This window comes from Myotis lucifugus, unplaced genomic scaffold (genome assembly GCF_000147115.1).
Source record: "Myotis lucifugus unplaced genomic scaffold, Myoluc2.0 scaffold_58, whole genome shotgun sequence".
Classification (NCBI taxonomy): Eukaryota; Metazoa; Chordata; class Mammalia; order Chiroptera; family Vespertilionidae; genus Myotis; species Myotis lucifugus.
In genome coordinates this window covers 4555569-4580581 of record NW_005871106.1, presented here as the reverse complement: position 1 = coordinate 4580581, position 25013 = coordinate 4555569, and the positions used below count along the sequence as shown (strand labels likewise).

Below are 25013 nucleotides of genomic sequence, written 5' to 3'. Positions count from 1 at the left end.
AAAAAGTTTTTGAGTTATACAGGGTAAGTGTTTTACCCTGTCTGTATCCATATGCCAACTATTTCTGGGTCTTCAACTTCACGCACATCTTAATATTTAAAACTGTTGCTTCAAATAATGAGATTTCAAATTAACAAAAGAATCAAGAAAATCTAAGGAGAAGTGATTTGTACTGAAGATCTAAAACTAAATACTTTTCTTTATAGATTTGCAAAATATATTTCTCTTATTGTTTTCTCATTCTTTCATATGTTAGAACTATAACCAGACTTGTATATTGGACAATAAACATAAAGATCCCCATTAGAAACTCATTTTTCTACACTGGTCCTGAAGAATAATATGGCTTTTATTTTCCAAGTGTGACCTAGTGTGAGGATTCGTGACCAGTATTTCCTTTCCTAATCATTCCTAATACAGCTGCAGTATCTGTTTGTGAAGGGGGAAACAGCCTGGCCAGGTACCTCAGTTGGTTAACATGTCGACCCAATACATCAAGGTTGTGGGTTCGATCCCTGATCAGGGCACATACAAAAATCAACCAATAAATGCATAAATAAATGGAACAACAAGTTGATGTTTCTCTCTCTATACCCCCTCCTCTCTCTTTCTAAAAATCAATCATTTTTTTTAAAGTTAAAATGAGCCCTAACTGGTTTGGCTCAATGGATAGAGCGTCGGCCTGCGGACTGAAGGGTCCCAGGTTCGATTCAGGTCAAGGGCATGTACCTTAGTTGCGGGCACATACCCAGTAGGGAGTGTGCAGGAGGCAGCTGATCGATGTTTCTCTCTCATCGATGTTTCTAATTCTCTATCCCTCTCCCTTCCTCTCTGTAAAAAAATCAATAAAATATATATTTTTTAAAAAATGAAAAAAAAGAGAAGGGGAAAGCATCCATTTAAACTGAACTTCTCAATATACATACCTTTAATTTGTCAAATTTATCATCCACATCTTGTAACCAAGACATGAACTGTCTTGCATTAAAGCGATCCCTCACAGAAGTTTTACTGTCATCAGACTGAAAGAGAACATTAAATATAGTTGAATATAATAAAATACAAAACCCACTTTAAAATCTATTATGTCATTATATCTTTTCATGTTATATTCCATTTTTAAAGGAATGATGGAAATATATTTTGAAAAGGATAAAATATTATCTGAATATTTTAAAAATTTGATAAAGCATTTATTTCCATATTGAGTGGACAGAGTAATTATTAGAATTCTTAGGATGCTGGGTTTAGTTAAATAAATAGAATCCTATTGCTCTTTGAGTCAAAGATGTTTCTCTAAAAGGCATGCCATATCAAGTATTATGCCTGTGACATTCTTTTTAAAGTAAAATTTATTTCATATTTAATTTAATGTTAAAGTTTATCATCAACATTAATGTAGGGAGAAAAAGTGTTAAGGTGGGAGACAATCCTTTGAGGCAGATATTTTTTTTACAGGACCAGTATTTTGGAGTGCTCATAATGAAATTTTATATACCAGTTTTGAGGTAGGCTATATTCAACTGTCAGCTTTGTATCATACTGTGTAATCTTGAACTCATTATGTACTCTCTCAATTTTCAATTCTGTAAAATAGGATAAAAATAGCTCTTTTAATCTTTTTTTGAGAATTTAAGAGTCTCTTAACACTTGTACATACAGGAAGCACTCAATCTAATAAACATCCTATATAATAAAAGTGTAATATGCAAATCAACTGAATGGTGGAACGACTGGTCGCTATGACACGCACTGACCACCAGGGGGCAGACGCTCAACGCAGGAGCTGCCCCCTGGTGGTCAGTGCGCTCCCACTGGGGGAGCGCCACTCAGCCAGAAGCCAGGCTCATGGCTGGCGAGTGCAGTGGCGGTGGCAGGAGCCTCTCTTGCCTCTGCTGCAGGTGGGCAGTAAGGAGCGAGAGATCCTGGACTGTGAAAGGGATGTCTGATTGTCGGCTTAGGCCCAATCCCCAGCAGGCAGGTATCCCCCGAGGGGTCCCAGACTGAGAGAGGGTGCAGACCAGGCTGAGGGATCCCCCCACCCTCCCAGTGCACTAATGTCATGCACCGGGCCTCTAGTTTGCTATAATTATTACTACTATTACTACCAGTGCTATCAAAATGACATCCACGCATCAGGTAGCTTCACACTCACATATTTAGCCATTATCACTTCCTCCTTGGTCCTCAAGTAAGATGTTTTGACTACTTTACATTTTATTGTTGAATCTCTTTTTAATATTACAAGTTTATTTTGAAAAGAAAGAAGTGTAATAAGAGAGTAGGCTAATGAATGATCCAAGCCCTTACTCAGGAAAGATAGATTTATTTTTTTTCTTAGCTCTTCAGAGGCTATTCTCATATGAAACAAACCTGTTACTCAGACCTTCTCCTCTAAAGTCAGCTGTAAAATGATGGGTAATAGGTTCTATAGTTTTCCTTAAGAATAAGAATTTACTTTGCCTTTTAATTATTAGGCAGATTTAATTTAATTATTAAGACTGATCCTCCTTTTCAATGATTTTATAATTATTCTTAAGGTTTACTGGGAAAATTCACTTATTTTTGAAATTCTCTTTATAACCCATCTGGGGCTATAGATTTCTCAATAAAGCTGTATTTGTTCAGTATCAATATGTTTTCATCTGTCTTTCAGCAGAAAAGTCTGAATGTTCTGGTCCAGTGGCTTTCCATCTCTACTTTCAGTTTGCCTATGAATTTGTTTCTATTTTTACATGTCTTTGTCATTTCAATGAGTTTTGGGAGGAAAAAAAGTAAACAGATGTGTTTACTTAACCATTCTGAACTAGAAATCCTCAGAGACTTTCCTTATAGCTTGATTTATAAAGTTCTAAAATTGATTCATGACTCTGTAATTGCATGAAACTTAAAAAGTCATCAAGATATCACATGGTCTAGAGCCCGGCCTTTAGCAAGAGGGCTAAACTGTTCATTTAACTTTATTAAAAACTATTCATTCTTCCCTTTAAAATTGGAAATTATGTAAAGTCCTTTCTAGAAATGTCTATTTTCCTAAGGGTCAAATAGTTCTTTCCTAAGATCGATCTAATTATTCATTTTAATAATAGTTTCTGTTACCTCTGAATGCTCTCATTTGAATAAAACAGTTGGTGGCTTAAGAAAGTTAGAAATCTACTTATTTTGTTTAATCTCCTTTTTAGCACATGAGAAAAATAAAACATAAAATAAAACCAGAGAGAAATCAGTAACTTTCTCTGTAATATACTTTATATCCCTTGTATTTCTAGCTTGTCCAATTTAAAACAGCATTTCCTAGTCTCTTTTTTTTTGATGATATTTTATTGTCCACGTTTACACTTTTTATCTTAATCATTATATTCTCTTATGACCAATGAATTTCATTCTGGTTTATGAAACAAAAATATTCTGACAACTGATATGTCTAATTCAGGTAATTCATATGCAGCAGTAAACTTTGTTCAAGATACAACTACAGTTTTTCAATTATAGTAGGCACTTGAATAATATTTTGTTCTGTGCTGTGTTTCATTATAACGCTGATGAGATGCCATAGAAACTTAACCCTTGTTTGTATCAATGAGCCTATGGTAATACTAATTTCATTATATGTTGTTTTGCTTAAAGTTGCAGAACCTGTTGACTATGTTAAGTGAGGACTTACTGAGTATTAATTTATTCGAAAGACATCCAAGATCAAAACAAAACCTGGCCCTATTATAGCACGGTCGCAACTTAGAGGTTTGGTCTGCCTGTACTGTTTTCCAGCTTACAGTATCTTTCCAGCTGCTTGAAGGCCAGACTGAATGTATAAGTATCCACTTTAGAACCAAATTATAAATTACCTATAGGGACACTATCCTAAACACATATTTGTTTTGTAATTATCTACTTTTATGGTATAAAGGTTTATGACATACACACACACACACACACACACACACACACACACATACACTAGAGGCCTGGTGTACGAAAATTCATGCACTGGAGGGGTTCCCTCAACCCAGCCTGCTCACAGTCTGGGAGCCCTCAGGGGCAGAAGGCGACTCGGCCATCAGGGGAAGGCGATGCCCCCATCACACCTCTGCTGCTGCCACTGCTGGCAGTGCAAGGCTCGGCTGGCCCTGGTTACCTGAGCCTCGGCTGGGCAGCTGACATCTGAGGCTTGCCTGCACCTTGGGCTGGCCCTGGCCGGCTGAACCGCACCATGAGCCTGCCGCCCCCTCCCCCAGCTGAGCTGAAAGGACTGGGGGATTCCAGCAGGGCTGAGGGGACTGGGTGCCACCATCTTGTGGTTATGGGTGCTACCATCTTTGTGATGTGTGATGGTCAATTTGCATATTCCATTTTTATTAGATAGGATATATGTATATCCTTATATATGGGGTGGACAAAAGGTTTACAGTTGTGAGTACATGAAACAGTTTATTCTTGTATTATTATTTATTATTGTACTAGAGGCCCAATGCACGAAATTCATGCAAGAGTAGGCCTTCCTTCTCCAGCTGCCAGCACTGGCTTCCCTCTGGCACCCAGGACCTGGGCTTCCCTCCAGCCACTGGCAGGCACCCAGGACCCGGCTTCCCTTGCAGAGGGAGGCCCCGCCCACCCGCTGCAGCTGGTCAGTGGCCTGGGCCTCCCTCTTTGGAGCGATTGTGGGGTGGGGCGATGGCTGGGCCCCTGACCAATTGCATCACACCCGCCTTGGCTGGCCTGGCGCCAGTTGGTGTCATAGAGTGGTCCCAGATGGTAATCTGACGGCCGTTCCGCTGTATGGTCTAATTAGCATATTATGCTTTTATTATTATAGATTATATTTTTCCATATGAACAACTGTAAACCTACTTTTGCCCATCCCTATATCCTATATAATAAAAGGCTAATACGCAAATTGACCGAATGGCGGAACGACTGGTCACTATGACGTGCACTGACCACCTGGGGCAGATGCTCAACGCAGGAGCTGCCCCCTGGTGGTCAGTGTGCTCCCACAGGGGGAGCGCCGCTCAGCCAGAAGCCAAGCTCACAGCTGATGAGCGCAGCAGCAGTGGTAGGAGCCTCTCCTGCCTCCACGGCAGCGCTAAGGATGTCCGACTGCTGGCTTAGGCCTGCTTCCCGTGGGGACATCCCCCAAGGGCTCCCGGACTGTGAGAGGGTGTAGGCTGGGCTGAGGAAACCCCCTCTAGTATATATAATACACTAGAGGCCCGGTGCACGAAATTTATGCTCAGGTAGGGTCCCTAGGTCTGGCCAGCGATCAAGGCTTATCAGCTTCCCCGCCTCCTCCTTCCCTTGCTCGCTCAGCGCCCCACATCACAGTGAGCAATCAAACTCCTGGTCTCCCCTTGGAAGTCCTCAGGGGACCATTTCCATATTGGCCTTTTATTATATAGGATAAACTTTTATGCTATAAATATTATTAGACATGGTATTATATTAGAGCAGTGGTTGCCAACTGGTGGTCCGCGGACCACTGGTGGTCCATGAGGTCTGAAAGGTTGGCGACCGTTGGTTTAAGGAAAACTTTGGAGCAGCGGTCGCCAACCAGTGGGTCTGTGGACCACTGGAGGTCTGTGAGGTCTGAAATGCTGGCGGCTGCTGTATTAGAGGACTTTAGAAAATGTTTTTCTCATTTGAGCTTTACTGATTGTTGAATTCAAATTTCTTCAATGGAAATACATTACAAAAAACCCCAAGTTGTATTAAGAACATTCTAACTGTATCAGTGAGCACTGTACCTGAGCATCCAGTGGCACACTGTAGACTTCTGCATCCAGTAAAACAGTGCACGCACTAAATGGCAGTGTTTGATTTGCCAGTGTTCTTGCAGCTCTGTAATGAACTCGTAGAACTTCCTGTTCATTGGATACAATGAGTTTTTCCTAGTTGAACAAAGAATTTAAAAAAATAATAATTCTTTAACTACTTGTTTTTAAATAAAATATAAAACACTTAAAATATGCTAAAGAACTTTAATCTCAGAGTAGCTTTTTCTTTATAGTAAGCTTGAGAAACTTCAGAACTAGTGTTCGAAAAGTGTAAGTAAACTTTCTCTTTTTAAAACTGGCAGTCTCTTTTTAAAAATGATCTTGTACAGTGTACAATGGTGACTTTTAGTTTATTCACAAGATGTTTAATCACCACCACTAATTCCATATCATTTTCATCACTCCAAAAAGAAGCCCCATACCCATCAGCAAAGCTACTCCCCATTTACCCTCTTTCCCTGGCAACTACCTCTATTTTTGCTTTTATGAATTTTTTTAAAATAAATCTTTTTTTTAAAAAATATATTTTATTGATTTTTTACAGAGAGGAAGAGAGAGAGATAGAGAGCCAGAAACATCGATCAGCTGCCTCCTGCACATCTCCTACTAGGGATGTGCCCGCAACCCAGGTACATGCCCTTGACCGGAATCGAACCTGAGACCCTTCAGTCCACAGACCGACGCTCTATCCACTGAGCCAAACCGGTTTCGGTTAAAATAAATCTTTATTGTTCAGATTATTACAGTTGTTCCTTTTTTTTTTTCCCCTCCATAGCTCCCTTCTTCCCGGTTCCCACCCCACCCTCTGCCCTTACCCCTCCCCCCCACTGTCCTCATCCATAGGTGTACGATTTTTGTCCAATCTCTTCCCACACTCCCCCCACTCCCTTCCCCCTGAGAACTGTCAGTCCATTCCCTTTCTATGCCCCTGATTTTATTATATTCACCAGTTTATTCTGTTCATCAGATTTTTTATTCACTTGATTTTTAGATTCACTTGATAGATATGTATTTGTTGTTCATAATTTTTATCTTTACCTTTTTCTTCTTCTTCCTCTTCTTAAAGAATACCTTTCAGCATTTCATATAATACTGGTTTGGTGGTGCTGAATTCCTTTAGCTTTTTCTTATCTGTGAAGCTCTTTATCTGACCTTCAATTCTGAATGATAGCTTTGCTGGGTAAAGTAATCTTGGTTGTAGGTTCTTGGCATTCATCACTTTGAATATTTCTTGCCAGTCCCTTCTGGCCTGCATCGTTTTGGTTGAGAAATCAGCAGACAATCATATGGGTACACCCTTGTAGGTAACTGTTTTTCTCTTGCTGCTTTTAAGATTCTCTGTCTTTTGCTCTTGGCATTTTAATTATGATGTGTCTTGGTGTGGTTGTCTTTGGATTCCTTTTGTTTGGGATTCTCTGCGCTCCCTGGACTTATAAGTCTATTTCTTTCACCAGGTAAGGGAAGTTTTCTGTCATTATTTCTTCAAATAGGTTTTCAATATCTTGCTCTCTCTCTTCTTCTGGCACCCCCATAATTTGGATGTTGGTACGCTTGAAGTTGTCCCAGAGGCTCCTTACACTATCTTCATATTTTTGGATTCTTTTTTCTTTTTGTTTTTCCAGTTGGGTGTTTTTTGCTTCTTTGTATTTCAAATCTTTGACTTGATTCTTGCGATCCTCTAGTCTGCTGTTGGATCTCTGTATAGTATTCTTTATTTCAGTCAGTGTATGCTTAATTTCTACTTGGTCCTTTTTCATATCCTCGAGGGTCTCACTAAATTTATTGGTGGTTTCTAGAAAATTCTTGAAAAACCTTATAACTGTGGTTTTGAACTCTATATCCAGTAGTTTGCTTTCCTCCATTTCTGTCATTTGTGACCTGTTTCTTTGTCTCCGCATTTTGGCTGCTTCCCTGTGTTGATAAGAGTGGCTTTGTGTGCTAGGTGTCCTATAGGGCCCAGTGGCTCAGCCTCCCCAACTACCTGGGGTGGACACTCTTGGTGCACCCCTTTGTGGGCTGTGTGCACAGTCTTGTTGTAGTTAAGCCTTGATTGTTGTAGGTATCACTGGGAGGAATTGACCTCCAGGCCAATTGGCTGTGAGAATCAGCTGTGTCTACAGTGGGAGAACTTCTGTGCTGGAGACACCCTTCTGGGGCAAGACTTGCTTCAGTGGGGCTTTGGTGCTCACTTGAGTCTGCCTTCTGAGTGTGTCCCTTATGGATCTGAGGAGTTGTAATCTGGATGGTCTCACTCTGACCACTGAGTACACTGGCTCTTGGATCTCTAAAGAGGTGCTAATTTAGCCTCTGTCTGAGGCTACCCAGCAGGAGCTACGGAGAGATCTGCAGATTCCTCTTCTTTGTTCGGGGTTTGGAGGTGCCCAGATGAGGCCCAGCTGTGAAGCAATGCAAGCTGCTGTGGGGCCTTGGGCCTTCTTTTGGATGTTCTAGGTCTCTCTGACCCAGCTGCAGTTTGTTAGGTAATTTTAGATTGCAAAGGTCCAGCCCATTCATATGCAAAAGCCTCTGGGCACAGTTTGGGTGGGCGGGTCTCAGGGAATCAACAGGGCGGAGCAAACAGCTATGGCTGATCCTCTACCCTGCCCTAAGAGGCCCTGGGTCTCAGTGTCCCATGGTAATCGCTGCAAGCACCTCTGAGAGAAAGCCGCCCTCGAGTTCAACCCAATGCCAGACAGTCCAGTTTCTCCCCATATGAGTCTGGATCCCCAGAGACTCACCCAGAACTGGAGTTCAGAGCAGTCGGGAGGCTTGTGTCTCCCTCCCGATTGAAAAAGACAATCGTGTCCTCAGTTGCCAGCCCTTTCCACGTGTGCCTCCGTACCTCTGCACTTTACTTCCGCACCTCTTCTGAGTCTCAGTGTGCTTTTCTCTTTCCTTCTAGTTGTAGAATTTCCACTCAGCCAGCCTTCCTGTGGTTCTGGATGATGTCCGTTTTGTCTTTTAATTGTAGTTTTGAAGTGGTTGTGTGAGGCAGCAATTTCAGGTGTTTACCTATGCCACCATCTTGGTTTCTCGCTTTTATGAATTTTATCTATTCTGAACACTTTATATAAATGGAATCATATAATATGTGATCTTTTGTAACTGGCTTCTTTCATGTCACATGTTTTCAAGATTCATCTATGTCATACCATGTATTAATTAGTACATTGTTCCTTTTTATGGCTGAATAATATTCCATTGTATGAATATACCACATTTTATTCATCCATTCATCAGTTGTCGATCTTTTGGGTGGTTTCCAGCATTGGGCTATCATGAATAATGCTGCTATGAATATTTCATGCTTAAGTTTTTGTTTCAATGTATGTTTTTATTTCTCTTGGGTAAATAAGAGAACTGCTAGGTCACATAGTAATTCTATGTTTAACTTGTCGAGGAACTACCACACTGTCTTAAATAGCAGTTGTACCATTTTATATTCCCCCCACCAATGTATGAAGGTTCCAATTTTTTCACATCCTTGCCAATACTCACTATCTGTCTTTTAAAATTACAGCCATTCTAGCCCTGTGCGGTGGTTAGAGTATCAGCTTGCATACCGAACGATTGTGGGTCCAATTCCCAGTCAAGGGCACATACCTGGGTTGCAGGTTTGATCCCTGCATAGGGTGTATGACAGAGGCAACCAATTGATGTTTCTCTCTTTCTTTCTTTCTCTATCTCTCTCTCTCTTCTCCCTCCCCTCCACTTTCTAAAAAAATCAAAGGAAAAAAATATCCCTTGGTGAGGATTAAAAACAAAAACAAAACCCAAAATAAAAATCACAAATATTTTCAATTCATATTACAGTTGTTGCAGATATTGCCCCCATATTTTTATACTCACTTCTTCTTTGAAATTCTATAGTTATTAGACCTGCGACTTCATGACACATGACAGCAGCTTTTTGTGTAAATTGTGCAACACAGCTGGCCAACTATCAAGCAATTCTGTAGCCAGTAGTTTATTCAGCCAACAAATGATAAAGCTGTTTGTCTTCATATTGGTCAGACATTTAAATTGCTTGGTAGTATTATGCAATTCTAAATTGTGTGATGGTCAATACGAAGGAGAATGAGTCATTTTCACTATCAAGATTCTGCAAGTTGCACAGTTCAAATGACAATTCTTAACTGTCTGTAAAAAGCACGGCTTCTGTTGTAGGTGCTTGATAGTTAAAACAACTATTGATATATGTGTTATATGATCTAACTTACTGCTCAATGACATGGGTCATGCATTGTAAGTTCTGTATCAGTGCTTCCTTCTTTTATTTGTTCTCACTGTAATGCTATCAATTTATTAATTTAAAAACATTATTCTGAAAAAAAACCCCACAAAAACATTATTCTGAGAAAAGGTCTTATATTTACCAGATTGTTATAGGGGTCCATGGCACAAAAAAGATTAAGCTCTGCCCTAAGGAATTAATCATGTATGAATCAAAGACTTGTAGACAAGGTTTTGTTTGTATATAACTACGTTATATCACATTTGCAGAAGTCCCTGACCATCCCAAAAGATTAAGAAGGTGTTTTTTTTATTTCAGAAAGGGAGGGTGTGCGTGAGAGAGAAATAGCAATGTGAAACAGACACATCAATTGGCTATACCTCCCTAACCCCAGCCCAATACTCTCCCCTTGACTGGGTTTGAACCTGTGACCTTCTGGTGGATGGGATGATGCTCCAACAAATTGAACCACACCGACCAGGGCCTTTTATGATTTTTATAAATAATTAGATAGGTTTTCCCCCCTGTCATTTCATGCCAAGACTAACCACTAGAAAGTGAAATACTAAAGTAAGGATCAGTAAGCACAGCCTCTGTAAGTACTTTGCAATAAACTAACTGGTACCAAGCAACAGTTCTAAAATGTGGAAATCCAAATGTCCAACTAGGAATTCACTGTTATAGTTCTGCAAATTCAATAAGAAAATTAGCCTGGCTGGCGTGGCTCAGTGGTTGAGCAAACCAGGAGGTCATGGTTCAATTCCCAGTCAGGGCACATGCCCGGGTTATGGGCTCAATCCCCAGTGTGGGGCTTGCACGAGGCAGCCAATCAATGATTCTTTCTCATCATTGATGTTTTTCTCTCTCTCTCTCCCTCTCCAAAATCAGTAAAAGTATTTTTTTAAAAGAGAAAATTATTAGAAATTTTTATAAATTGAAAATATACTGAACATAAATTGTAACATGGGAGCAGCTACCCTAAAACAGGCTTACAAATTCTCCATCTAATCAGATATGCACAAGGTAACAAACCATATCTCAAAATGGATCTAAATAAGAAAAATTCACTAATAAAAAACTGTAGGCCATTGTAATATATTGTTAAAAGTTATTTCTTAGCATAAATGTAAATGTAAACATCTCTTACCCTCTCAATGCTGTGTTGCAAACGTAGTTTCATCCTTACAACTTCCTGTTGCCGAAACAGCTCTTTGAGCGGATCTGACAGTGAAGGGGGTGGTGTAATCTAATTTTAAAAATGTAATAGTTAAAAGTATTAGGTTTTATTTATAATAATGGGCTACACTTATAAAATTAAAACCTGTTAGTAGATAACTTAAAATGAAGATATAAATTCAGATGTTCTCTGAATTAAATAATATAGTAACAATTATACAATTACTTTTCAATTTCACCTGTTTGGAACCCTAAATATTCTTCCACTAGATACCTTAGAGCAGAGGTCACCAAACTTTCAGACCACTGGTTGGCGACTGCTACCTTAGAGAATCTATATTTCCCCCTCTCTCATCCCAGCTTATAATTATTGTCAGCATTATTAGGACAAAGTAAGATAGCTCAGTATATTTGGCACAGTATACTTAGTTGACTCTTTTGACTTTTCTGAAGGTTAAGAGAAACAGATAGTGTGTTTCATGATGTACAACAGGAATTATACAACACCATATATGAAAAGCTCTTGCCAAAGAATCAAACCTGGATCTAATCAAGACTCTATAATCAGTAAATAGTTTACAGGAATTATGGAAGACTGAAAAACCTGTTAAATATCATAAGGATTCAATTAGTCGAATCAATATGGAAAATATAAGACATAACTTTTTGGGGCTGATCATTTTTCAATAAGCTGACCTCTAATTGCAATGATACATTTGCTTGATTTCTATGTCCTGTAAACTTTAAATTTATAACAAGAAGAGTTAAGTGGAGTGTTTGGTGCTATTGTTGTAGTTTGCAATCATGCACGCCTCTTTCAAGCAACACAGAGGAAAAGTATCTATTCCTTTGAGGCTGGAGTGTCAGAGAAAGCTTCTTTCAGAGGGTAATGCCTGAGCCTTAATCTAAAAGAAGAGTTAAGAGAAATGAGTTATGGGGAACAAGGAAAGAGAAAGAAAAGAGGGAGGTAATTCCCAGAAGAGAGGATGGTATAATCAAATGCATGAAACAAACAGTACGGAGCTTGGAGGCAATTATAAGCAGGCTTGAGTCCCAGGAACATAACAGGAAGGAAAGAATGATGGATATGAGGATAGAGAGATCAGCAGGGGCAAAGTAATAAAGATTGTAGTCTAGTCTGTAAGCCAGCTTTTCTTAAAATATGTTCCACTGAGCACTTTTGAGATAAGACAAGATTGGTATTAGATATGATTTTTTTTTGTTAATCATTCCAAGGATATTTTTTTCCATTTATATTTTTGTTTGAGAGAGAGAGGAAGAGAGGAGTGTCAGGAGAGAGAGAGAAACATCAATGTGAAAGAAACACATCAATTGGTTGCCTCCTGCACACCCCCTGACCAGGGCTAGGGATCCAATCTGCAATTCAGGAATGTGCCCTTGACTAGGAATCGAACCCACGACTCTTTGGTGTGTGGGCTGATGCTCTAATCACTGGGAAACACTAGATATAGGGCTAGATATACTGATTTTAAGGATAGTGTGGGGCATTCAGCTGTCTAGAAGCAGCTAGAAACATGGTTATAGAAATCAGTAGTGTATTCATGGCTGAAGATAAACTTGGAACTATTCTACAAGAGATAGTGCCCTAGCCCTTAATAAAATTATCACTGAGAGACAGAGACAGACACCTAAACAGTTATCTACAATATTATAGGGGAAGTATAAGGAAGACACAAGCAATTCTGCCTTGACTAGATTTCATACAGGGGTGACATCACAGCTTAGAACAAAGGCATGAAAGAGGATTATAAAAGGGGACCTGAAGAGAGCAACATTTCAGGCAGGGAGAACAGCACTGCCAAACTACCAAAACTAATGAACAAGAGATTTCCATAGAAGAATTCAGATTGGCTGATGTAGTGGGTGAGTTTGGAAGTAGCAGTAAGAAAATGAAGCCAGATGGGTAGATTTGGGTCAGAATATGAAGTGAATGGTTGTGCTATACTTAGATATGGATTTTAAGCTGTAGAAGACGGGAAGTCAGCTAATCACAGCTGAGATCTTTACATAAGAAAATAGCTTTCTATTGTTTTTAAAGAAATATAAATTTAACAAAAGAAAATGCTCCAGCAGAAAGACATGAAGAGAAAAAAGTAGTAAAAAGTTCTGGCCGGTGTGGCTCAGTTGGTTGGAGAGTTGTCCCATACACTAGAAAGTAGTGGGTTCAAATCCCAGTCAGGGCATATATCCAGATTGTGGGTTCAATTCCCAGTCAGGGAGAATGCAGGAGGAAACCAATCGATAGATGTTTTTTTTTCACATCAATGTTTCTCTCAAAAAAAAAAAAAGTGAAAAAATTCTTTTAATGTTCTAAATGACAGATAATGATGAGGGCCCTAAGCCAGGTATAGAAGAAGGTATAGATTCTGCAGAAAGTTCTAAGGTAGAATGGTTAGAATTTGGTGACTGGTAGGTTTCTACTTTGGTATCATCACTAATGGATAAAGATGTGTTTTTGAGGGAGAGAGAAATCATTCCTTGTAGTCTATGTGAAGTCTGAGGTCAGAGTGAATGCCATGGTGCATGGTTAAATCTTCCCCTTCCACCTGCTTCAGCAATGAGACACTCATCCCCCAGCATCTAGGAGTGTTGGCTGACAGCTCTCACTGGAGTACCTCTATAAGAATTACCTTTCAGGTAAGTGAGTTGGCCTGGCCAAGGTTATGTTTATTCTCTGAGTGCAGGCTACTTATCAGGAAGGCCATCCCTGTAGAGCTCTTGTGGTTTCAGCTGAGGTCATTGTTGCAACTGCATTTCAGTTCAACTTCTTGCTCTGCCCAATTTGGCTTCCCTCACACACTTATAGGTATTGTTCCTGATAGCACTAACTAGTAAGTCTCTCACACACAATTCCATAGTTAGCTTATGTGCAAGTTAGCTTCCTATGACAGGTTATCGGAAAGTCATTTAGGTAAGGATGCCTAGAGGCACCTATATTTGATTCTGGAGGTCAACAAAAATGATATGTAGCTAGATAATTTTTTGGGACTAACTGGCACATGAAACATTACTGAAACCATAGCAATAGGTAAGACCACACTGGAAAAAAGCTGACAAAATAATTGATTCCTAGAGAACTCTGATGTTTAAAGGGTGGGTAGAGGAGTCATTAAAAGAGAGAAAGGATTCATCAGTGGGGCAAGGGAATTAGAAGAGTGCCACCAAAAGACCAGGGTGGGAGTGGGAGAGGGAGAATTTGATTTAGACCAAGATGGTCACAATGTCAATAATTGAAGTCAAGTAGAAAGAAAAAGAAAGAGGCCAATGGATCTGGCAGTTGCAAGCTCACTGGTGACCTCTGCCAATACCTAATAGTCAAGGGGGAACAGGAAGTGATGCAGAGGACACAGGAGGCACAGACTACTCTCCAAGAGTGCAGCAATAAAGGAGAGGGCGAGCTTGACAACCTGGCAGAGTTACCAAGGGGTAACTTTTTCTCCCTTGGATGAAGGAGACTCAAATATGTTCGAAATGGGGGGATATAGGCCAATGTAGAAGGAAAATTGAAAAATATACTAGTGAGAAGTATTGTAATAGAGGAAGGTTCCAGAGAAGAGTGGACTGAATGGAATCAAAAGCACATATAAAGGAATTACCCTTTAAAGCAATAAAAACATATTTTTGGGACAGAAAGAAAAGCAGGTAATGAGAAACAAAATACTGTAGCTCAGTGTTGTTCAATAAGGCAACCACTAACCACATATGGCTACTGACCACTTACTGAAATGTGGGTGGGTTAAATTGAGATGTACTGTAGATACACCAGCACACCAGATTTCAAATACTTAGTATAACGAAAAAAGAATATCGATGGTCTCAATGATAACTTGTCCATATTGATTATATTTTGAAATATGTATACAGCTGGTTAAATATTAAAATTAATTTACCAGTTTATTTTTACGTTTTAAAATGAGGCTACCAGAAAATTTAAAACTCCATGTGACTTGCATTATTATTTCTATTGTACAGCATTGCAGATGTATATCAAGTAATCTTACTTACTGTGGGAATGCAAATCTTGCTTAAGGGATTTCCATCCAAGAGATATGATCCATTAAATGTCACATATTCATCATAATACTGAGGTGCTTGAGGAATAACACTACATAACAATTTGCGCTTTTCTTCAATTTTTTTTCTTATGTGCAAATACTCAAAATATGGATTTGCTCTCTCTGAACTGTATGGCTGAATCTCATCTAGTTTCAGAGAATCTACAATGGCTGCCAGAGACTGCTGAGTTTTCTCTTTTGCTTGTAGTAAAGAGGGACTCACTTGCACAGGCTGAGGTACACGTGACACTTTCCTTTTCCGTGGGTGGTGAACTTGAGGATCATCTTCTTCAGTTAATCTTATTCTTCCTCTAGGAGATGAAGATTCACTGTCTTTTTCTGGTAATATTGCACAACTAGCAAGAATCTGTTTGCTTTGATTTGCCACTGTATTTGCTTTGTTTCTAGTCATCCTCTGAGGAATTTGGTTTTCAGTTTTATCATCTTCAGCATTTTCTTCTAATTCTACTTTAATTAATTGCCCATATTTATGCATTTCTGGTTGAGCTGGTTGTTGTGAATGGTTTTCCAGACATGATAAAGTGCTTTGTTGTGATTCTTCCTCTTCGATGGAAAGCAAACACTTTTCACTTTCAAGACAAAGCTTTGGATTATCTTGTTCATTTAGGTTTCCTTTTGGCATTCCTGCATTAATTTCACATAAATCAGAATCACACTTATCATTCAAATGAGTTAAAACCAAACTTTCCATCTTGCTTTCTTTTTCGTGTGAAATAACCTGAATATCAGAAGTGCTATTTTCAACTTCATGGCTATTGGAAGACTTATATATATGTTTGCTAAATGCATAATGTATATTTAGCTGGGAAGAGGAATCACTTCCATTAAAGTCCTTCTCTAATGGTAATATAGGCAAAGTATTAGCCTTCTCAAAATTTGGTGATGCTTCTTGAACAGAGTTTTCAGAGTACACTGGAACAAAGGTATCTGTCTTCTGAACATCTGTTAGGGCAAAAGTATTCTCCATATCTTTTGTAGATTCATTATCAGTATCTAAAACAGTACTGATAATCTGAACTGCATTTTTTTGTTGTAAAATACCTGGATCTTGATTGGCAGCATATGACGAAGACATATGTTTAGAAATAGATTCAGTATCTGAAAGTGATTGGCTGTGGAAAGAGCCTGGTTGCTGTGAAGGTAGAAAGGATGCTGCATCCTGAGCACAAGAGTTTACTGGCAGTTCAGTCTGGTGCAGGCATAAAAAGTCAGTATTCTGTTCTTTCAGTATTTTGTTTTCAGAATTACAAAAAACCTGAACAGAAGAATCTTGACCGGAAGTACTAGAATTTGGGCCGATGAAGTCACTGGTGCTTAATGAGTCCAGTCTATCTACATGTATCTCCCATGATTTATTTTGGATCACACCAACCTGATTAGATGGCTCTAAATGAACAGGACTGTCCATTGAAGTGCCCACTGGAGTAGAACTCTTGATAACATTTATATCAGCTGAAATATATTTGCTGTTTATAGATCTAGTTGGAGAGGTGGCAAAACTGGAATTTATGTTTGATACATTTGAAAGTTCTCTTTCAGGCACATTTGAGGATACCTCAGATTTGGGAGAAGGGCAAATATCTCTTGGCACAGCTAAGCCACCTTGATTGCTTTCTTCTGATGTTGTTTGGAATTGTTTTGTATGTTCACAAATGACAGATGGCATGCTACATCTTCGAACTTCTACAGTTGCTCTCCCCTCATTTATAACAAGTTTAACATCTTCTACAGAAGATGATCGGAGATGGGATGTTGGAAGTCTGCTTGTATATGGTGGTTTAATCCGCTCTGGCAGTTCAGCTAGGCTATCAAAGTCCTTTTCATGAAGTGCAGGAGATTTGGCAATTGGCAGAAAAGGTGACTGGGAAAAGGACATTTGGGAATCTGAACCCTCTAACAAAAAGTCAGAGTCATACTCAACTGGAGGTCTTGGGGTGGTTACTGTAGTATGACAAGAATCTTCTGAACTAGCAACAGAAATCATGGATACAGATCTGGAGCTGAGACCTGGCTTTTCATTCTCTGATCTAGGAGATCTGTTTAAGCTATTATCTGAGACAAAAGATGACTTCCCTAAATTCATTATATTTTTGGTGTCAACAGATTGTGATCTGTTACTTACAGCATCTTTAGACTGTTTCTCCTTGGTATAAGGCTCAGTCAACTCTGAACTCTTTGACCTAGTAAGCGCTTTATTTTTGGACTCAGCTAGTGTATGCTTTGTTTTTTCTTTATCTTTTACTTTAAGTTCTAAACAGTTACGGTTTTTCAACCGTTCCTTTTCTTTTTGCTTTATTTTTTCCTTATGTTTTTTGTGCCACTGCTCTATTTCTAGGTCTTTAAGACTTAGCATTCGTTCAAAACTTGTCTGCATTAAATCATCATTCACCAACCTCTTTTCTTTAGGTCGAGTATCTTTTGAAGCTGGTGATAACTTAGGTTTGGGCTTATCTGCTTCAGATTTTAGTTTGAATAAACTATTCAGCTGAATTTTATCCTTATGTTTATCTCTTTCTTTGTATCTGTCTATGTCTTTATCTTTTTTATCTTTTTCCTTTCCATCAGTTTTGAAAGGTTCATCTTTTGTTTTTTCCTTAAGGGATGTTTTTTCCTGTTGTGCTTTACTACTGTCTGCTATACTTGACCTCTTCTCTTCCTGAAAGTGTTTGGAATTACTTATATTTACACTTTCTTTATCTCTAGATTTTTCCTTTTTATCTACCTCCCTGTCTTTATTTTTGCTTTTTTCTGATTTAGTGTAGTCACTATTATCTGACTGCTTGCTTTTCTTCTCCATCATGTGCTTTTCTTTGCTTTCTGCTAGGTGCCTCTCTTTTTCAGGTTTGTCTTTGTCATGTCTTCTGTCTGTTTTTTCTCTACTTTTCTCTCTGTCATCAGGTTTTTTAATAGTAATATTTTTTATCTTCTCGCCTTCTTTATGACATTTCTCTGTATGATGTGAATATAGTTTGTCTCTGTCTTTTATTCTGTCAACACATTCACTAAGATCTAATTTGTCTTTGTCTGACTTATGCTCATGTTTTATTTTCTTCTCTTTTTCAGAATTTCTTCTTTCAGCTTTCTCAATGTCCTTTTCTTTACTTTGAAATCGTTTGTCAGATTTTTCCTTACTTTCTTTTATGTGCTTTTCTTGTTTTTCAATTTCTATTTCCTTTTCCATTGAATGTAACCTTATAGATTCCTCACTGGCACTTATACCTAAAGAACTAAATTCCGTTTCTTTACCTATAGGTATATTCTCTCTTTCTTCTTTTAAATCTTTTATTTTTTCCTCCTTACACGATTTCTCACTTTCCTTTTTAATCTTTTCTCGTTCTTCTTTAAAGTTCCTCTCTTTTGAGACATGCTTTTCCTTGGTTGATTTATCATCTTTTATATTTTTTTCCAATTTTGACTTTTTTTCTGTTAGGGGGTCATGTTCTATACTCAAAAATATATCTTCAGTTTCATCACTTTTAAAAAAATTCTCTTTCCAAAATTCTCTATCAAATTCAACACTCCGCTGTAGCTCTTTAACCCCATCCCTATTTTTGTATTTTTCTTTTTCACCTTCAATTTCCTTTTTATGTTTTTCTTTTTCCCTCTCTTTATGTTTCAATTTATGCTTTTTTAATGTTTTACCTTCTTTGTCCATTTTTTTCAGTGTACAATCTGAGTTTTCAAATGTTGAACTATGGTCTTCATCCTTTATTTTAGCATTTGACTTTTCACCAAATTCTAAGTGGAAATCTTTCTGATGTTTGTTTTTTTCCTTATGCTTACAAGATTTTACACTTGAACTTTCTGGCAAGAATTCCGATTCTGTATTATCATAGCGAACAAGATCAGGCTGTAATGACATTTCAGAACTTCCTGGTGATAAACATGTTTTAGTGTGTTCTTGTTTTAGTGGTGTTGACTGCTTTTCACTTAGTCCACAAGAATGTTTGGGAGATTTACCACTGGAAATATGAAATAAATGTAATGAAGTATCATCTTTAGGGCTAAAAGATTTCCGAAAATTCCCCTCCTCTCTTGTCTTTTCTGAACAATCTACTGTAGCAATTGTCAAATTCGTTACTCTGGTATTTTCTTTCCCCTCTTTTTCTTGCTTCAGCTCTTGGTTCTCTTTATTTTTGTTCTGGTTCTTTAACTTTCTTTTAACTTTACCTTTCTGTTTGTGCTCATTTGAAACTCCATATTCCTTTTTGGTCTGTGTGTCGGAATTTGATGTTTCAGGTACAGAGCATGGAGTAGAAACCTTTTTGTTTGGAAGAATTTCTTCATCTGAACTTTCAGAACTTGAATACAAAACCCTAGATGGCTTTTGTTTTTTATTTTTAAATGATTTAGGGTAGAAAGCTTTATCCTGTTTTGCAAATAAGCTATTCTTTTCTACTTCAGATTCATTCTCTTTTCGGAGCTCTTTCCTAAGAATATGCCTATCATCAATCATTTTATTTATTTCTTCATCATCATCATCTTTGAACTCATACTCATCAAGGGCAGTTGAAAGAGGTGCTTTGGGAATTATTTGTTTACTTTCACAGATGATAGAGTCTTTCTCTGTCTCAGAGTCAATATTTTCATCAACACTGGAAGGATTTACAGACTGAGCCTCTTCAGAATCTAGAATAAGAAAAAAAAATCTATTGTTGGTTGAAAGACAAATGTCAGAAAACTAAGACAGAGAAAAACATAGCATATACAATAAACATTTCAAACAATTCAGAAAAAGATTTCAGAATTACATGTGAATAATGCAAAAAAACATGTAAGAACTCTGCTACAGTGTCATGGAAAAGCTTTATAGAGAATCTACTTCAGGATAGGATTCCTTAATACTTCTAAAAGCACATGACATACTGAATTTACAATACATGTATCAGAAATATGTAATATAAAGCAGGGGACTGGATTTCAGAGGAAATATTGACTACTAATGTTATATAAAATTTTTACATATATGTACTGTTTTTCTGGAAAGGATATTTAATTTAATATTCTTTGATGCAAAGAAAGATTAAAAACCACTGATTTAAAGGGTTTAATTATGTAAATATCACAGATTGTTTTATGTTTCAGAATTTTTATTAATAAAGGTATCAAGTGGTTCCCATAAAGAACAGTAACTTAAGTAAAAGTAGATCATTTTGACTATACAAGAAATGATTATCTAGTTTTTAAAAATTAGAAAAATTAAAAGAACTATATCCCCATAATCAAGAGTATGACAAATAGATACACAATCTGAAGAAGGCTACTCTATTCCTTAATTTTCTTATCTATAGTAATCTTGATAATAATAATATATATGTACAATAAAGGAAATAACAGGCTCAACTCCTGTTTTTAAGCATATATTTATATTAAGTGCGTGAAAATTTAATTGCATCCAAACTTTTGCATTAATATAGCCAAAGCACTGCTAGATTCTACTTCATAGCATATTTTTTGTTAATCCTTACCCAAGGGTATTTTTCCCATTTATTTTTAGAGAGAGTGGAAGGGAAGGAGGGCGAGGAGGAAGGGGAAAGAAAGAGAGGAAGGAAAGAAAGGAGGGATGGAGAAAGGGAGGGAAAAACTGAGAGAGAGAGACAGAGAGAGAGAGAGACAGACAGATAGACAGAGAGAGAGAAAGGGAGAGAAACAGGTGAATTGGTTGCCTCCAGCACATGCCCTGACTGGGGCCAGGAATTGAACCTGCAACCCAGATACATGCCCTTGACTTGGAATCAAACCCTCAACCCTTCCTTGTGTGGGCTGATGCTCTAACCACTGAATCACATCAGCCAGGGCAAGCACCTTTTCTTAGCTGAAATGTATTTTGCATAAATGGGCCTCTAACTGAAAACAAAACCCAGGTCTCTAACTAAAAAAAAAGAAAACTGAGGCCTCTGACCAAGGGAAGGGAATACAAAAAATCATTCCAAATATGATAAAACTTCATTTGCTAAGTATTTAATAAAAAATTAAAAATTTATTGTAATATACTGTTTCCTCTAAAGTGATCTAGCTCTCAAATATTTGCTTCACATGAAAATTTAAATTCCAGAAGTATTTCGGAGAATCTATAAAGTTACTGGGCACTACTATAGAGGAGCTCTAGACAGATGACAACCTTGTTTTTGGAGACGATATGGTAATATTCTAAGACAATATTATTACTAAATGCCAATGAGTGATATAGTTATACTGACACATGATATAAAAAAAGAACATTTTTGGATTTTAACTACTCGTACATATGTAAAAAAATATAATTCTTCATTCCCAATTACCAATATTGCAATACATAATAGCAAACTACAAAACTTTATGTTGCAAAAAAGGAACAACTATTTTGGGAGTATTTATTTTGGTCCTTGATTAAATGAATACAAAAATATGTACTTATACAGCAGATGTTATTTTTTTCTGTTAACATCTTATTTATAATTTGTTCTTAAGGAGTTCCATACTTGCAGTCTTCAAGGATTTAATTCTTACGTTTATATATAACTATTCTATTTATATTCTGTTTCTCATCAAATGATTAGTTTTACTGGAAATTGGGAATAATTTTTTCCTTTGGATATCCCATAAAATATCAGTTCTACACTAAGCATGAGTCTTAAATATTAATTATGCTCTGCCAGGCACACAGTGCTAGGGGTGAAAAGATGAAAAAACCCAGTCCTGCCCCTTAACAGTTATATAATCTGCCAATTGCTAAAATGGCAGTAGATACTAGGTCCAAAGGGTGTACTTGGGAAAGTCTGCTTGGGAGAACTGGAGAATGAAAGCAGGCTTCTCAAAAACATAGCATTGAAACTAAAGTATAAAGGATATATAAAAATTTCAGGTAGAATTTAAGGGTATAAACAAGCAGCTCAAATTACAGCATGTATACCATTTCATGTATTTTTCTTTTCATTTAACAGATCATAGAAATTTTCTTTTGAGGTTACATTTCTTTATTACTGTTTTTAAGGGCAGTGTATTACCTTGAATTAATATGTAATCATTTAAACTGATTTTTCTACTGACAGGACATTCGGTTTGCCTCTAATTATTTAATATCATAGATATTTAACAATGTAGAAAAATGTATGTAGAGTTGTGAGGGGCAAAACAAGATTGAACATACGGTGATAACTATTAAAACTGAATAATAAATATGTGGGCTTACAATACTACTATTTCTACTTTTGCAAATATTCAAAGGTTTCTATAATAAAAGTAAAAACATTTGTACAGAATAAAACAAAAACCCTTAAATACATATACTATAGTTTTAAATATAATTTTCCTAATTTTCTGAACAAAATCAGGTAAGATGCAAAATATTTTCAGAAATACATTATATATGAGCATATATCATTTCATCAAAGATTTTAAATTAGTTAATGGTAGACTCTATAGCAAAAAAAAACAAAAAAACCCACCAGCTAGTTTCTTTCATTTTCAGAACCCTTTTGCCCAACAGAAGGTGCTACACTCAAATATAATGAAGACTGTAGTCTCAGCATACATCATAACAGGTATCATTAAGTCAAATAAACACACACTAAATTCATACTGCAGGTATATGCTGACATTAGGGTCATCTGACTCTAAATGTATACAGGTTCTGCCATTAACTCTAGGTTCAAATCTTTGCTCTGTCACTTAATAGGTCAGTAATCTGTTATGAGGGATTAACTCATAGGGTTACTGTGAGGATTAAATGAACTTATTAATGTAATGTGCCTAGCATATCCTGACACATACTATGAATGTGATAAATATTAACTCACTGCCTAGAAAAAAAGAGAAAAATGTTATCATTAAATTAAAATATTTAAATAAAATATATGTTTAACATCAAATACTGCCTTATTCAATAAAGCACACATTAATTTAAAAAGGCCAAAGCTGAATTCCAGAATTTTTCATATTTGCTTAACTTTGTACCAGAAGATTAAAGACATGAAGATTCAAGCTAACTCTAGGCACTTCACTTATTATAGTGTTACAATGGAAGTCAGTGGTCCTTTAGACTGAGGGCAGTGGAAAACATTAGTCTTTTAAGTAAACAAAAAGCATATATACAAATATGGACTTTTCATGGAGGAGAAAAGGGAGGGTAATGAGGGGAGAGAAGAAATAGAACGAACCAAGAAATAATTTTCTTATATTAATATCTGGTGGAATTTATATTTTTATAAATAAAAGCACTACTCATAATTGATGACCACTTGCATAAAATATTTTTTAGTATTCCTCAAAGAAGGGAGAAGGGAAATGGGAGTGGAGATAGTGAAGAGGGGACACAATTACATAAACTATTTCATGTGCTAACTGTAATAAAATGCCATTATGTCATGATTTAAAAAGAGTTTCTACAACTTATGTGGAAGAAAATTATCCTTGGCAAAAGCTTAAAATGAACACCGTATTTATGCAAGTCTATAAGTTGTCTTATTCATCTTTGTATCTACCTTATAGACCAGTGATGGCGAACCTATGACACGCGTGTCAGAGGTGACACGCGAACTCATTTTTTTGGTTGATTTTTCTTTGTTAAATGGCATTTAAATATATAAAATAAATATCAAAAATATAAGTCTTTGTTTTACTATGGTTGCAAATATCAAAAAATTTCTGTATGTGACACGGCACCAGAGTTAAGTTAGGGTTTTTCAAAATGCTGACACGCCGAGCTCAAAAGGTTCGCCATCACTGTTATAGGCCCAGAATATGACTACGTAATAATGTTAAAAAATTTTTTCCTGACCAGTTAGTAAGTGGCAGAGCAAGGTATTCAAATCCAATTTTTTTTACTCCAAAATTGGTATTTAACAACCATTATGCCATATTACTTCCGAGTACATAAAAGACACTAAATATAGTCAAGATGAACTATACAAACACCCAGGAAGATAAAGCCATAATTTGTGATCATTCATAAGACCTCAATAAATACCTTCCACTTCTATGTTTGTTTCACGATTAAATAAACAACTCTGACACAATATCTAGGATCTAAAATAAAGTATGGTATTAAATGAGGTTTATTGTTAGTTTACATATAAAAGGCTTTGAACAAAAAAGAAAAAGCAGTAACAATGCTTTAAACATACCCACCTGAGGTTACAGTTGAATTTCAAATATAAACGTGCTATTTGTCTATTCTTTGCTTGATCTTGAAATATTCACATCTTAGATACACAATACCTTGATTTATATATTCCATATGTACATGAAATAACATAGATTAAAAACACCTTATTCATGACTATAAAGCAATTCAATTTATAGAAAATAAAAAAGTCCAGTAAGGGGAAAATAGGTAGTGGTCAAAGGGTACAAATTTCCAGTGATAAGATGAAAAAGCTCTGAAGATATAATGTACAGCATGGTGACTATAATTAATAATACTGTATTATCTATTTGAAAGTTGCAACAGATTTTAACTTTAAAAAAAAAAAAAATCCTCACCCAAGGATGTTTATTGATTTTTAGAGAGAAAGGGAGAGAAACATTGGTCAGTTGCCTACCATATGTGCCCCAATGGGAGATGGAACCTGAAACCAAAGTATGTGCCCTGGCCAGGAATTGAACCTGCAAACGTTTTGGTGTATGAGATGACATTCCAACCAACCACGCCAGTCAGCCAGGGCACTAATAGCTTTATTTTAAATACTAGAGGCCCGGTGCACGAAATTCGGGGGGTAGCGGGCCTAAGCTGTCAGTCGGACATCCTTAGTGCTG

General features: G+C 37.0%; 1 protein-coding gene across 9 annotated transcripts in view; it reads right to left on the bottom strand.

Moving 5' to 3' along the window:
- The window catches only part of ANKRD12 (ankyrin repeat domain 12), a 79422-nt gene that overhangs the window by 2899 nt on the left and 51510 nt on the right, over positions 1 to 25013 (bottom strand). For 8 of the 9 annotated variants that reach the window (XM_006089283.3, XM_006089281.3, XM_023754247.1 and 5 more), the window contains 4 exons: positions 15208 to 19907; positions 11153 to 11251; positions 5742 to 5885; positions 927 to 1022 (listed from right to left, as the gene is read on the bottom strand). In XM_006089283.3, coding sequence (XP_006089345.1) covers positions 927 to 1022; positions 5742 to 5885; positions 11153 to 11251; positions 15208 to 19907 — 5039 coding nt within the window. The remainder of the gene's footprint in view (positions 1 to 926; positions 1023 to 5741; positions 5886 to 11152; positions 11252 to 15207; positions 19908 to 25013) is intronic. The other variant, XM_023754245.1, reaches the window with a different exon arrangement.